Source organism: Hemitrygon akajei, chromosome 18, assembly GCF_048418815.1.
Source record: "Hemitrygon akajei chromosome 18, sHemAka1.3, whole genome shotgun sequence".
In the NCBI taxonomy this organism is placed as follows: Eukaryota; Metazoa; Chordata; class Chondrichthyes; order Myliobatiformes; family Dasyatidae; genus Hemitrygon; species Hemitrygon akajei.
Genome location: NC_133141.1, coordinates 57,157,602 through 57,172,097, shown reverse-complemented (window position 1 = coordinate 57,172,097; position 14,496 = coordinate 57,157,602). Strand labels below are relative to the sequence as shown.

The 14,496-nt window shown below is 38.1% G+C and overlaps 1 protein-coding gene across 1 annotated transcript in view; it reads left to right on the top strand.

Annotated features, from left to right (window-relative positions):
* LOC140741608 (neurexophilin-1) overlaps positions 1-13,907 on the top strand; it is a 76,217-nt gene extending 62,310 nt beyond the window's left edge. The window contains exon 2 of the mRNA XM_073071906.1: positions 10,661-13,907. Coding sequence (XP_072928007.1) covers positions 10,661-11,413 — 753 coding nt within the window. The 3' untranslated portion in view covers positions 11,414-13,907. The remainder of the gene's footprint in view (positions 1-10,660) is intronic.
* Positions 13,908-14,496: the final 589 nt, after the last annotated feature.

Here is a 14,496-nt window from a genome sequence, read left to right as displayed (position 1 = left end):
TCTACAACATAGCAGGTCAGCTACCTCCTCCTCAAGTTACGGGGCTTTCTCCCCATAACTTTTGATGCCGTGGCCAATGAAGAACCTATCAATCTCTGCCTTAAATGCACCTAACGACTTGGCCACACCACCCTTGGGTTAAAGAAATTTCTCCACATCTCTGTTTCAAATTGACGCCCCTCTATCCTGAGGCTGTGCCCTCTTGTCCTAGACTCCCCACCATGGGAAACATCCTTTCCATATCTACTCTGTCTAGGCCTTTCAACATTCGAAAGGTTTCAGTGAGGTCCACCCTCATCCTTCTAAGCTCCAGCAAGTACAGGCCCAGAGCCATTAAACATTCCTCGTATGATAACCCTTTCATTCCCAGAATCATCCTTGTGAACCTCTGAACCCTCTCCAATGCCAACATACCTTCTCTTAGATAAGGAGCCCAAAACTGTACACAATACTCGCAGCGAGGACTCACCAGTGCCTTTATAAAGCCTCAGCATCACATCGCTGCTCTTGTATTCTAGACCTCTTGAAATGAATGCTAACATTGCATTTGCCTTCCTCACCACCGACTCAACCTGCAAGCTAACCTTCAGGGTGTTCTGCACAAGGACTTCCAAATCCCTTTGCATCTCAGAATTTTGGATTTTCTCCTCATTTAGAAAATAGTCTACACATTAATTTCTACTACCAAAGTGCATGACCATGCAATTTCCAACATTGTATTTCATTTGCCACTTTCCTGCCCATTCTCCTAAGTCCTTCTGCAGCCTACCTGTTTCCTCAACACTACCAACCCCTCCACCAATCTTCGTATCATCTAAAAAAATCAGCAGCAAGGCCATCTATCCCATCATCTAAATTATTGATATACCGCATAAAAAGAAACAGTCCCAACATTGACCCCTGAAGAACACCATTAGTTACCGGCAGCCAACCAGAAAAGTATCCTATTATTCCCACTTGCTACCTCCTCCTAAATCAACCAATGTTCTAACCATGCTAGTGGCTTTCCTGTAATACCATGGGCTCTTAATTTGGTAAGCAGCCTCATGTATGGCACCTTGTCAAAGGCCTTCTAAAAATCCAAATACGCCTGTATACAACATCCACTGCATCCCCTCTATCTATCCAACTTGTAATCTCCTCGAAGAATTCCAACAGGTTTGTCAGGCAAGATTTTCCCTGAAGGAAACCATGCTGATTTTGTCCTACCTTGTCCTGTATCATCAAGTACTCCATAACCTTAGCAATTGACTCCCACATCTTCCCAGCCACTGGTCTATAATTTCCTTTTTGCTGCCTTCCTCCTTTCTTAAAGCGTGGAGTGATATTTGTAATTTTCCAGTCCTTTAGCACCATGCCAATGGTTTTTGAAGGATCATTACTAATGCCTCCACAATCCCTTCTGCGGCCTCTTTCAGAATCTGCGGGTGCAGTTCATCTGGTCCGGGTGAATTATGTATTCTTAGGTCTTGGAGCTTTTTGAGCACCTTCTCCCTTGTAATAGTAACTACACTCACTTCACTTCCCTCACACCCTTCAACACCTGGCACAGTGCTAGTGTCTTCCACAATGAAGTCTGATGAAAAATACTAATTTAGTTCATCTGGCCACCTCTTTGCCCCCCTGTTATTATTTTTCTAGCTTCATTTTCTAGCAGCCCTATATCCACTTTCATCTCTGTTATTTTCTATATACTTGAAAAAGTTTTTTCTGTCCACCTTGATATTGTTTGCTTGCTTTCCTCCTAATCGTTCTTTTTGTTGCTTTCTGTAGGTTTTTAAAAACTTCCCAATCCTCTATCTTCCTCTATTTTTGTTTTGTTGTATACCCTCTCTTTTGTTTTTACAATAGCTTTGACTTCCCTTGTCAGCCATGGTTGCACTATTTTGCTATTTGAGTATTTCATTGTTTTTGGAATACACATGTCCTGCACCTTCCTCATTTTTACCAGAAACTGAAGCCATTGCTGCTGTACTGTCATCCCTGCCAGCATCTCCTTCCAATTTATTGTGGCCAAATCCTCCCTCATACCCCTGTAATTTCCTTTACTCCACTGAAATACTGCTACATCAGACTTTACTTTCTCGTTATTAAATTTAAAGTTGAACTCAATCATATTGTGATCACTATCTCCTAAGGGTTCCTTTACCTTAAGCTCCCTAATCACCTCTGGTTTATTACATAACACCCAATCCAGTATAGCTGATCCCCTAGTAGGCTCAATGACAAAGTGCTCTAAAAAGCCATCTCGTAGGCATTCAACAAACTCACTATCTTGAGATCCATTCCAAACTGATTTTTCCAATCTACCTGCATGTTAAAATCTCCCATGTCTATCACAACATTGTCATTTTGACATGCCTTTTCTATTTCCTGTTGTAATCTATAGTCCAAATCCCTATCAATTGTACCTATCAACGAGGCACATGATGATGTAAACCGCCAAGCAACAATTACTTTGGAATGTTTCAGAGGAAATTGGAGCATAGTATCCTGGTGTGTCCATCACTGTGCCCTCCTGAGATAACTTGGAATTTACTCTGCAACAGTGCATTGTGACCAATGTAAGATGAGTCTCATACTTACACTTGGCTCCTTACCATAAAACACTGCACTGATTCTCCCCATTTTTCCCAAATCACTGCTAAGTACTAATGTTTATGATTTAACCCTGTAAACTTTTGATCTTGCTGACCACTACAACTCCAACCACAGCCTCTACAATCTCCCATTTCTCCTGACAGATGCTCTGTTGAACAGCCCCTAGTGCCTCTCTCCCCATCTTTGCCTATGTGATGGAGGTACCTAAATATCAAATGTTTCTCTTGGCATGGTCCTCAGGCCTGGATGATCCAGATTCAAACTCAAGATACTCTTCAGTATAAATAGCCCCACTATGACAAATTACACTATAGTACAGAATCTGATTGCCCCTCCACATTAACCACACCAAATCTTCTTCCCCCAGTACATCACAACGGATGAAGTACATATTCTAGTTGGGCTTACAGAAGATGTCTCTCGCTCCCAGCTTACCTCCTTTGCCTGCAATCACTGAGCCTGGCCTTGGACTTCTCTGATCTTGCGCCTTGCTCATAACTGAAATTTGCTGTAAAACATAGAATAGTGCAATAAGTAGTGTAACACCAGTTTATTGCAGCCATATCACTATGCTTGAGTTTATAGAAGTCATTCCAATATCAAGCAAAATATTTTTACAAAATTGAAACTTCAAAATTAAGTCAGGGATATCAAGTTGTTAACTCTATGACAAGCTAAGTTCAAAATACTTTGAAACATCCTCTTAAATCATTCACAGGTCCATGTACTCCAGCAAGCTGTTCTTTGATAAAGCCTTGATAAATAAAAGATATAGTTAGTCAAATTATTTGGGATAACCTTTCTCTCCCCTGAAATTTGCTTTGTGATTTAATTAATTAATCTTCTATCTGACATTCTCAATATTTAAAATGAGCTGAACATTTATATGACAACTGAATATAAGCAGATGATTAAATCATAAAAGAAAGTTCAACACTTTAATAAGGTGTTATAAAAATTTGATTAGTTCCAGTTATTAGAAAGTTCTTAAGAGCAATTATATCAGCTGTTATAAAGCCATTCTAGTGTTACTGATAATTTCCATCTTCATTTGTTTAAACTTGGCCCACATATCATTTTGAGAAATACTGTTATTTTTGCCTCAACCCTCTCAAAAAGCAAGCCGGCTTCTCTACCAGGATTGCAAACTTAAATATGTTTTCAGAAATACTTCTATTTCCCCCTCCCCATGTAACAGAATAGGAATTTTAATAATATAAGATTAGTGTACGGTTGGTGTGAATGGGTGCTCAATGGCCAATGTGGATTTCAAGGACTTTTGGGCCTGTTTATGTGCTGTATGATTCTATAAAGCTAAGATTTACAGGAAAATATGTTGATGCAAACATTGAGCCTGATTTTATTGTATCATTGTACTTAATGGCATTTGCTTTCAGCTGGGCTTCATTGAGATATCTTTTATACCACTGCAGGTGAAAGATTGGGAAATAACAAGCACAAGGCAAAAAAGACCAATGTGTCTAAACTAAAGGGCCTGAATTCAATGTCCACTCATAAAAAACATTCAAATGATGCAGTCACACTACATATTCCTGCCCACTGTGGTGGAAAGCTGAGGGGTCAGATGTTAAGTGCTTTGTCCTGGATTCATTGCTGAGTCCAGTGGCAAGCAGAAGATGCAAAAGCCTGGAAACATGTTCCGCTAGGCTCAAGGATAGCTTCCATCTCACTGATGAATGGAACTTTCATATAACTAAAAGATGAACCCTTGATCTCCCAGTCTGTCTCATCATGACCCTTGCATTTACTTGTCTACCTTCAGTACACATTCTCTGTAACTGTCACACTGTATCTTGGGAATGTGATAATTATAAATCAATTACCAACTTACAAATCCAATTTACAAAAAATAATTAAATTAGTGAAAAAATGCCAATATTTACAAAATGATATCTGCAAGAAAACACAATAATAGCTCTGTACTTATTCTTGTCGAGTGTGAACTCCTGGCAGCCCCCTCCTCATCTCTCTCTCATACTGAGGGCGAATAACTCCTTTTTATTCAGCACTTGGACATACCATCTTTAATTACTAACAAAGTTAACTTAAGAGTATACGTGAATTAGAATATAATGCACCACACAATGTAGTTATAATCATATTACAAAATAAACAGAAGTATCCACCTTAAATATAGGATACATTCAACATGTACACATTTACACACCCCCATACTAAATAAATAGAATATTCCACCATGTCTGGTGGGAAAGGCACCATAATGCAAACCTGAGCACATCAGCTAGGTCTAGGGCCAAGCAGTGAAACAGCAGAACGCTCCACACAATCACACACTTACAGTTAAGTACAAATAAAAAATAAAATTAAACTAAACTTTGGTGTCAGACTCTGGATGCATGCAGCAATGTGGAGGGGCAACAGTGGGTTAATTATGAGAATATACTGGGGAAGACATTGAAGTGTGTAAACTCACCACAACGAGAGCAGAATGACAAAGCAATGTTTGTGTGTGAGTGACTGCACGGGGGTAAGGAGTGTGTTTATCTCTCTGTCACATGCATATTTGCTTTTAATTCACCGAGTCATGTGATTTACTTGCCAGAAACACCACACTACCAGCTACACTGTGGAGAACCCCTTTTGTTCAGGTTTTCCTTCTGTTTTATACATTTTATATAGCATTGGTAAGTAAAAAAATATTAGTCAAATTACACTGGATAATATCTGACGTTTGCTTCTTTGAACACAATGGGTCCTGTAATGTTATTCTGGCCTGAGAAATATTAGCTACAGTGGGTGAGAATATACAGTAGAACTGAAAATTGTTTTTATATATATATTCATCTAGTGAGATATTTTAATAAAATCATGCACTATAGCTGGAATTAGTATGAAGTTGGACTGACTGGTAATTGAAATATTGCAGCTTAAAAGGTGGCACTATGCTGCCATGATCTTGAATAAAATTGAGCCATAAGAGTTTTGCTTTATTATCATCATAACTTAATCATCATTCATTTCTCAGAGACCCAATCTCAATCATTAGCAAAAGAGAAAAAGTGAATGCACTGTGTGAGGAGATAGTGGGTATTATCGGTCTCCACAGAGAAGCAGTAAGCATGATGATAGGGCTGGAAATAGGACTAATCATTTTAACAAAAAATCTTTTCTTACGGTAGTTAAAGTAAGAGGATATGTATTGCATAGATTGTATATAAATCTCCAATTAATTCAAAAAGCTAACTCCAGTTTGCAGAAAGTAAATACAGTTCGTTCATATTTTTGTACTCTTATGTTATGCCATTTAGATAGATAGATACTTTATTGATCTCAAAGGAAATTACAGTGTCACAGTAGCATTACAAGTGCATAGATATATAAATATTAGAAGAGAAGTTGAAAGAATAAAAAATAAGTTACCTCAAACAGCTAACAGGAGGGGGTCATCACTTCCCAGGCTATAGGTTGACTCATTATAGAGCCTAATGGCCGAGGGTAAGAATGACTTCTTTGGAGCAGTGCAGTTGTCTTAGTCTGTCACTAAAAGTGCTCCTCTGTTCAGCCAAGGTGGCATGCAGAGGGTGAGAAACATTGCCAATACTTGCCAGGATTTTCTGTAGGGTCCTTTGTTCTACCACAGCCTCCAGTGTACCCAATTTGACTCCTATAACAGTCCCAGCCTTTCTAATCAGTTTATTGAGCCTGTTAGCATCACCCGTGTTGATGCCATTGCCCCACACACCACCATATAGAAGATTGTACTGGTGACAACAGACCGGTGGAACATTTCTCTTTGCTTTTCAATTTTTTGCTTATGATAGTCTTTTCCAATGTATTATTAATCCACTCTATTAATTCCACTCTAAAACCTTGTTTCATTGGGTTCTTATTTCATGGGAGGGAGGGAGAGAGACGGAGGGGGAGGGGGAGAGGGGGAGAGAGCAAGAGAGGGAGAGGGATATATATATATATATATATATATATATATATATATATATATATATATATATATATCTTTTAACTCCATACCAGCCAGACAGTAATAAGTGAAATTTCTGGAGACAAGAATCTATGGGAAATGGGTTGAGACTGTAAAAGTAAAAGCCAGTGAAGATTTGCTGAGCATGCATTTTGTTTACAGTAATAGAATTATTTGTGACATAATGGAAAGGTTGATGAAGTTAATATGGTTTATATGGCTTTGCACCACTTCAAAAGGCTTACAATAAACTTAGTAATGGATTGAAATCCATAAAATAAATGAGGCATCTATTGCAGCGATATGAAATTGGGTGAAGAATCAAGAGCACATATTCATTATTATTTATCAAACTGGAAACCATACAATGATATGCCCACTGTTCACTCCAAAGGTTATTTCAAAATCCTCATTTCAATATTCGTGACCCATACTTCAGCTTACAGGTAGAACAGAACTCAGGCAGGTAGCTCAATGATGAAGAATATGGTAAAAATATTTTTTAAAACAGCGGACGTTGGAAATCTGAAATACGAACCGAATTGCTGGAACCACCCAGTAGGTCAACATTTCAGGTTCAACACTCTTCATCGCAATTAAGAAAAAGAGAAAACAAGTTAGTTTCATGTTGTAGAGAAATTGGAAGAGCGAAGGATAAAGGAAATATTTCCGATAAAGTGAGATCAAATAAGTCCTGACAAAGGGTTTCGGTCCGAAACGTCGACTGTACTTCTTCCTATAGATGCTGCCTGGCTTGCTGTGTTCCACCAGCATTTTGTGTGTGTTGCTCAGATAGGTGGATATGACATTGAGATGCAGATTGTGCATCTTTATTTATTTTAGGTGATGCTGATAACAGGGTTGTGGGATACACACAATAATTCAGGTTATACCAATGGAGAGGGACAAAAAAAGCCAGAATCACAAAATGGCTGGTAGAAAAACCTAGTTCTAGTACAAAGAGAAAAAAAGAAAGAACGAGAGGGAGATAAAGAGAGGGTGGAGAAAGGGAGGGAGAAAGAATGGCAGATGAGGCATTGTTCCTCACTGAAGAGGATAGTGGCATTAAAATACAAGAAAATAGGCAGAAATATGCTAGATACAATTTACTGTAGAGAATCATGAAATATTTCAGATATTTTTAAGAGAAATAAGGAGGTGGAATATAAATAGAGACTACTATTTAAAGAGGGAATAGGGAGACATGCAGGTTTACCCACACTGATGTGTAGAAGTGGGATTTCTAGCAGGAAAATTGCCCTCCAATGGGTACATAGCCTTGTAATTCAGAATCAGAATCAGGTTTATTATCACCAGCATGTGACGTGAAATTTGTTAACTTAACAGCAGCAGTTTAATGCAATACATAATCTAGAAGAAAAAATAATTAAAATAATAAATAAATAAATAAATAACTCGATTACAGTATATGTATATTGAATACATTAAAAATTATGCAAAAAACAGAAATAATATATACTAATATAATAATATATTTTATATATATTGTTACGTACCCCGTAACTGGGTGTCTGACCAGCAGAGAAAGAAGAATCCGTTGGAGTCTGGTGGTACCAAACTAAAGATGTTTATTAGTAAACTACACAATACAATATCAAAAATGCAAATATACATATAAAACAAGTTAGCAGTAATAAACCTAAAAGTGTAGGAATAATAATAATCAATAATAAACAAGCTCTATCAATGTCTAGGGGTAAATGAATTGTCATAGGAAAGGATAGAGTTCAGTTCATAAATGCTGAAGTAGTTATGGTTGTTGTATTGAAATCATTGGAGAGAGAGAGAGAGAGAGCAAGCGAGATGTAACAGCAACTGCTGCCAAACCTTCCGTTGCTTTCTTAATCCGTCGTATCGTTGTGGCCATTCAGTTATGACCCCTCTGTTCTTCAGCTAGACTGTTCTTCTGTGGTGGACTCGTCACTCTGGTATGAGTGGACACACACACAAGTCCCCACCGGCCCTGCTGTAACACTGTGAGCTTTACTGACCGATCTCCTGGTTCGGTCTTCGAAGCCCCCACCTTTCTGTGGTGTTACCAACACTCAGTCAGTGTCCACTGGTGTGTCTGAAGGGTGTCTCTCCAGACCTGTCTTTTTATCCCTACTAATGGGGTCTCAGCTATCCATCAACTCTGAATGACTGTGTCCATCAAATCAGGCCACTCCTGCTATCTCCTGAGGAATGTTAATGAGCAAAGTACAGTCCTTGTAGTAGAAGGTAAATAATCCAGGAAGAGTCATAATACAGTAAATCAACAACCTCTCTCCCCCTCTTATCTGTAGCAAATGTTCTTGTCTGGGCTTTATCTCTCTCTCTCAATAGTATCATAGCAACAGCAATAGTTCGTAGTTCTCAGGAGGGGGGTTGGGAATGGTTAACTCTGCACCCCATTGACCATCAGGTCTGTTCATCACTCATAACAATATGATAGAGATCTTGACACCCAGGAACTTGAAACTGCTCACTCTCTCCATTTCTGATCCCTCCATGAGGATTGGTATGTGTTCCTTTGTCTTACCCTTCATGAAGTCCACAATCAGCTCTTTCATCTTATTGATGTTGAGTGCCAGGTTGTTGCTGTGACACCACTCCACTAGTTGGCCTATCTCACTCCTGTACGCCCTCTCATCACCACCTGAGATTCTACCAACAATGGTTGTATCGTTGGCGAATTTATAGATGGTAGTTGAGCTATGCCTAGCCACACAGTCATGGGTATACAGAGAGTAGAACACTGGGCTAAGCACACACCCCTGAGGTGCGCCAGTGTTGATCGTCAGCGAGGAGGATATGTTATCACCAATCCGCACAGATTGTGGTCTTCTGGTTAGGAAGTCGAGGATCCAATTGTAGAGGGAGGTACAGAGGCCCAGGTTCTGCAACTTCTCAAACAGGATTATGAGAATGATGGTATTAAATACTGAGCTATAGTCGATGAACAGCATCCTGACATGATGCAGAAACTTCACAGTGCAAAATTAAATCTGACTCTCTGTGGTCCACTCTCTTGTAGTTTCCAACCTCAGCCATGGACAATTGCATTGTTGTGTCATGTGTATAGAGAGCAGGTAGGTTTGCAGCTAATCACTAACAGGCTGATTGACACATGACCTAGTTTCAGTTGAGAAAGGGATTTATGGGAAACTGATAGTAACTTGTCATCATGTTTTTACTAGCTTGTCGCCATGCAAGATAAGGAGTGGGGTGATAAAAAGGGGAGCTTGAAATTTTCCTTCAAGTAAAGATTATTTTCAGTATATCTTGGGTAATTCCTGTGCATCGGTGTACAGTAGAAGGAACCAGTATATCCGTTGAATATTTGCTAACTTTTTGAGAGCCACTCAATTACTCTTGCTCTATTTATCATTTCCCATGGACCTGGAATATTCACTTTGAAATGTTTATCCAATCCCCTTTTAATAATTCCTGTTGAATCCAAAAAAGATTACAAATGTGGGAAGTGATTGCTAAACTCAATAGGGCTTAAGGGCATCCATACCTGGAGTACTGATGCAATTAAAGGAAGGAGTTATTGCATTAGAGATAATTCAGAGAAGATTCACTTGGTTGATTCCTGGGATGAAGGATTGTTCTATGATTCATGTGGAAGAATTTATTGATGATTGGAAGAATACATTTTATCTTATGGAAAGATTTAAGATTTTGAGAGGCTTTGACAGAATGGATGCCTTGACAATATTTCCTATTGTGATTATAAGAATGAGGAGATACAGTTTTGGAATAAAAGTTCAGCCATTTCTACAGAGATGAAGGGGAATTTTTTTCTCAGATATTTGGGAATCTTTGGAATTTCTACCCCCAAGAACTACAGAAGTTAAGGCATTCTGTGTATTCAAGTTCAGATGTTACTGAATGGTGGAACATTTCCCAAGGGACCATGTTGCCCAACGTGTTGCTATTTCTGATGAGATTTTGATCTTATGTATGACCTCCCTTTCAAAAAGTGCACTCAGCTTTCCCACATTTGCAATATTTTGCTTTCAATACAAAATATTATATTGATCATACCCATTAATTTCTTTTTAAATGATATTTACTATCTTTTTTTTGCAGGTTGCATTTACACTTGGGAATACATCCAATGATGCTGAAGATGCAAAGTCCATTGCCTCTAAAAGTACACAAAAGCATATGTTAATCAAGAGCAACAGAATGTCTGCCCTCAGCCAGTGGGTCATGCATGCAGGGAACTCCACAATTCTCCGCTTCCCACTCTCCTCACCAGTCTCTTACTCCAAGCAGGATATTTGGGCTTGGCTGGGAAATATTTCTGATCAACATGAAGACCCCAATTCCAGAGTCAAGAGGAGACCAATTGTTAAAACTGGGAAATTTAAGAAAATGTTTGGATGGGGTGATTTTTATTCTAACATCAAAACTGTGAAGTTAAACCTCCTCATCACAGGAAAAATCGTAGACCATGGAAATGGTACATTTAGTGTGTATTTCCGCCATAATTCTACTGGCCAGGGAAACATATCAGTTAGCCTTGTGCCACCCACAAAAGCTGTTGAATTTGACCTGGCTCAACAAACAGCGATTGATGCCAAAGATTCTAAAATATTTAACTGCCGCATTGAATATGAAAAGATTGACAGAGCAAAGAAGACTGCACTGTGTAATTATGACCCATCCAAAACCTGCTACCAGGAACAGACCCAAAGCCACGTGTCCTGGATTTGTTCCAAGCCCTTTAAAGTCATATGCATCTATATTTCATTTTACAGCATGGATTACAGGCTGGTACAGAAAGTGTGTCCTGACTATAATTACCACAGTGACACTCCCTACTTTCCCTCTGGTTGAAAGCTTTGGGAGGAGAGAATTGTTCTTTTTTTTCTTATTAATGTGCTAAGATGGAGTGATTGCCAGTTAGGTCATAATCTGAGGTTCGTGGTGATTACAGTTTAAGAATTGTTGTTACGTTATTATGTGCCTATTATTACAGCATTCTGCAGTTCTGTAAATGGGAGTAAAATATGTAAAACGTCCAGCACGAGAAAAGAACTCATAAAGGCTAATGCGGAGAATCAACTTTCGAGGAACACTTCAATATTTGATGTCTATTTCTGCAGTATCAACAATCAATTTAGGAAAAGCTGTTCAGATTCCTATTGAAAGAGCAAAGGATAGATTAATCATTATTGTAATTATCATCGAAAATCACATTTAATATTGAAACCTATGAGTCATTTTAGGTTCAAAAAACATTAGATCAATGTTAAAATGGATGAATAATTAAATAACTGGCTCCACCATTAGCTGAAGACACTGACAAATTATGGATATTATGCAAAGAGCCCACACGCCTCAAACACTTTCACCCAAAATGTCTTGTTTAATAATTTCCATCTCTCCTGGTTCCTGGTGCGCCTCTAGACTTCATTGCATCAGTTTTATAGGTCAAGCAGAATTAATATTACATTATTTATCACAGCATTTAGATAGAAGGAAAAGAGAATCTCACTATAAAGGAAAATGCAGAAGGAGATTTGCTTAGTAACAATGCTTGCTTTTTTCTCATGGTAACTTTGTAAGATTCCTTCCTATCTTTTAACTTCTTGCCTACTTGAACAGCGTTGGCTTATGGATACTTTTGCAAGAGCTACCTTGGAATCTTATAGCCAGCTGATGTTTCTGAACATAAGGGACAGTTTGCCAAACAATTAACAATAGACTTCTAGTTTATCTATGTGAATGTGGGAACTGGGAAAAAGAAAACTTTCTTCTAGTACCTCCAAGAAATTAAGGCACACAGATGTTAAAAAGGTTTGTAGTCTATTGAACTGTTACTGGATGTACAAAGAAGACTTGGATGAAAGGCTTGAAGGATGTGAGTACAAATCACAGCACAAGTATTTCAGCTATTATAAATAACACCATCGTTTGGACTGAAAAACCTCTGTTCCACATTGGTGTATGTAAAATGTTATGCCCTTGTTGTAGGTCCATGTGCATTCCCATTTTTCACTCAGAATCTCCATGGCCAGGGAGATGATTTTCAAATGATCTTTACTTGTCAGCCAGAAAGCAACAACAACCACCTTTGAACTCTGAAAGCCAAGTTTGTGTAAATATGTTGAATGTTCACTGTTAGAATATGAATTGTAGGTTATATACAGTATAAGTTTTTTGTCAGAGAAACTTTCTAGATTAATCAAAAATTGTAACCTTTTGAAGAGAAATGTATATAAGTGATAAACAGGTGTGAGCTGCCTTGAGTATTTCTCTTTGCTTAAATTACCCACAATCACACAACAAGTAACTTTGTAGGATTACCTTATGAGCAGAAAGACAACCTCCTTAAAAACTATACAAACTTCTGTGGTTTCTGTCACATAACAGTTAACCATGGGTGAATGGCAAAATTATTCAAGTGGTATATCCCAAGAGAGATAGAAGAAAATAAAAGGACATTTACTTATATATGATTGGTTGTTCCTAAGGTCAGGTAACTGAACTTAAAACTACTGTCACAGGGCTGGCTGTTAGGAGGATTGATTGATCGGCCTTATTGTGCACCTAATTTCAAGTTAAATATGCATTAAATAAATAACAAAAGTAATCCATTTTATTACTGTGGAATGACAAAATGACTAGATTCACAATGTTGGATTTAGTATCGACAGTATCCTGAACACACACATATTTGGCTATATGAAACCTCGTGTAACTGAAGCTTTGATGAAGATGTGTAGAACACCCAGCAAAATATATGTTCCATACTGATCAGTATTTGGATGTCCTTGCTCTCTGTTGGATGGGCTGCATGGCCTCAGGGCTGGGTCATGATACAGAACCATGTTATGTTTGAAGGCAACAGTTCCACAAATGGTGCACTTCCATCACAACAAGGATGTCTTACTTCAGTCAGTATTAGAACAACGTTAAAGGGAACCAGAGATACATTCACGACTTGCATCATTCTGATTTTACAAGGAAACAGTTAAGGAAAGAATTGTGTGGTTGTACAAAACTAAAAGAATGAATTAAAATTTTCATTCAGAATTCCCATTTCTGTATATTCATCACAATACTGGCACAACATTTTTCAGTTCATTCTATCCTCATAACCATTAATTACATACTAGTCACCTTGGCAACATGCATAATTATGTTAATAATATGTTTCCTAGAATGGGCATATAGAATAATAAAGCTGGATATCTCACCTTATCTTATCAAGGTAACTTATCAAGGCCTGGCATTAATGGCAAGTTCTTCGGTTATTAGTCTGTGACTTACTTACTCCTTTTGAAAATGTGTGGCTACCATAAAAGGCATTATGCTATGAGCTTCCTCTCACACTTTATTGTGTTAGCTAATTGCAACTTTTAATGACTGAGCTTTATGTGCCCGTAAATTGATGAGTTCATTATGGCAATGAACTTCAGAGTTAGATAGATTAATAGTTAAGAAAGTCTGAACTTTGAAATTCAAGAACAGGCCTTTCCACCCACCACACCTAGCTCAATGACCAAACACCCACCAAAACTAATCTTCTGGCATTTACTCTAGACATCATGAAACTGAAGTATTACAAATGGATTAATTTAAACCATGGTAGATTTTTCCATTTCTCACATCTCTGTATAGGAGTATAGAAGTGATGTTATATTGCAGTTCTGTAAGTCAATGGCAAGGTCGCATTTGGGGTACTGTGTACAGCTTTGGTCCCCCTGTTATAGGAAAGACTTAGTTAAACTGGAAATAGAGTGGAAAAGATTTATAAGGATGTTGCCAGGACTAGAAATTCTGAGATATAGGAAGAGATTGGCCAGGAATGAGAGGAAAATGAGGAGTGTACTTATAGAAGTGTTTAAAATTATGAGAGACATAGATAAGGTGGACGGTAACTATCTTCCGCAGGATAGGAGAGACCAAAACTC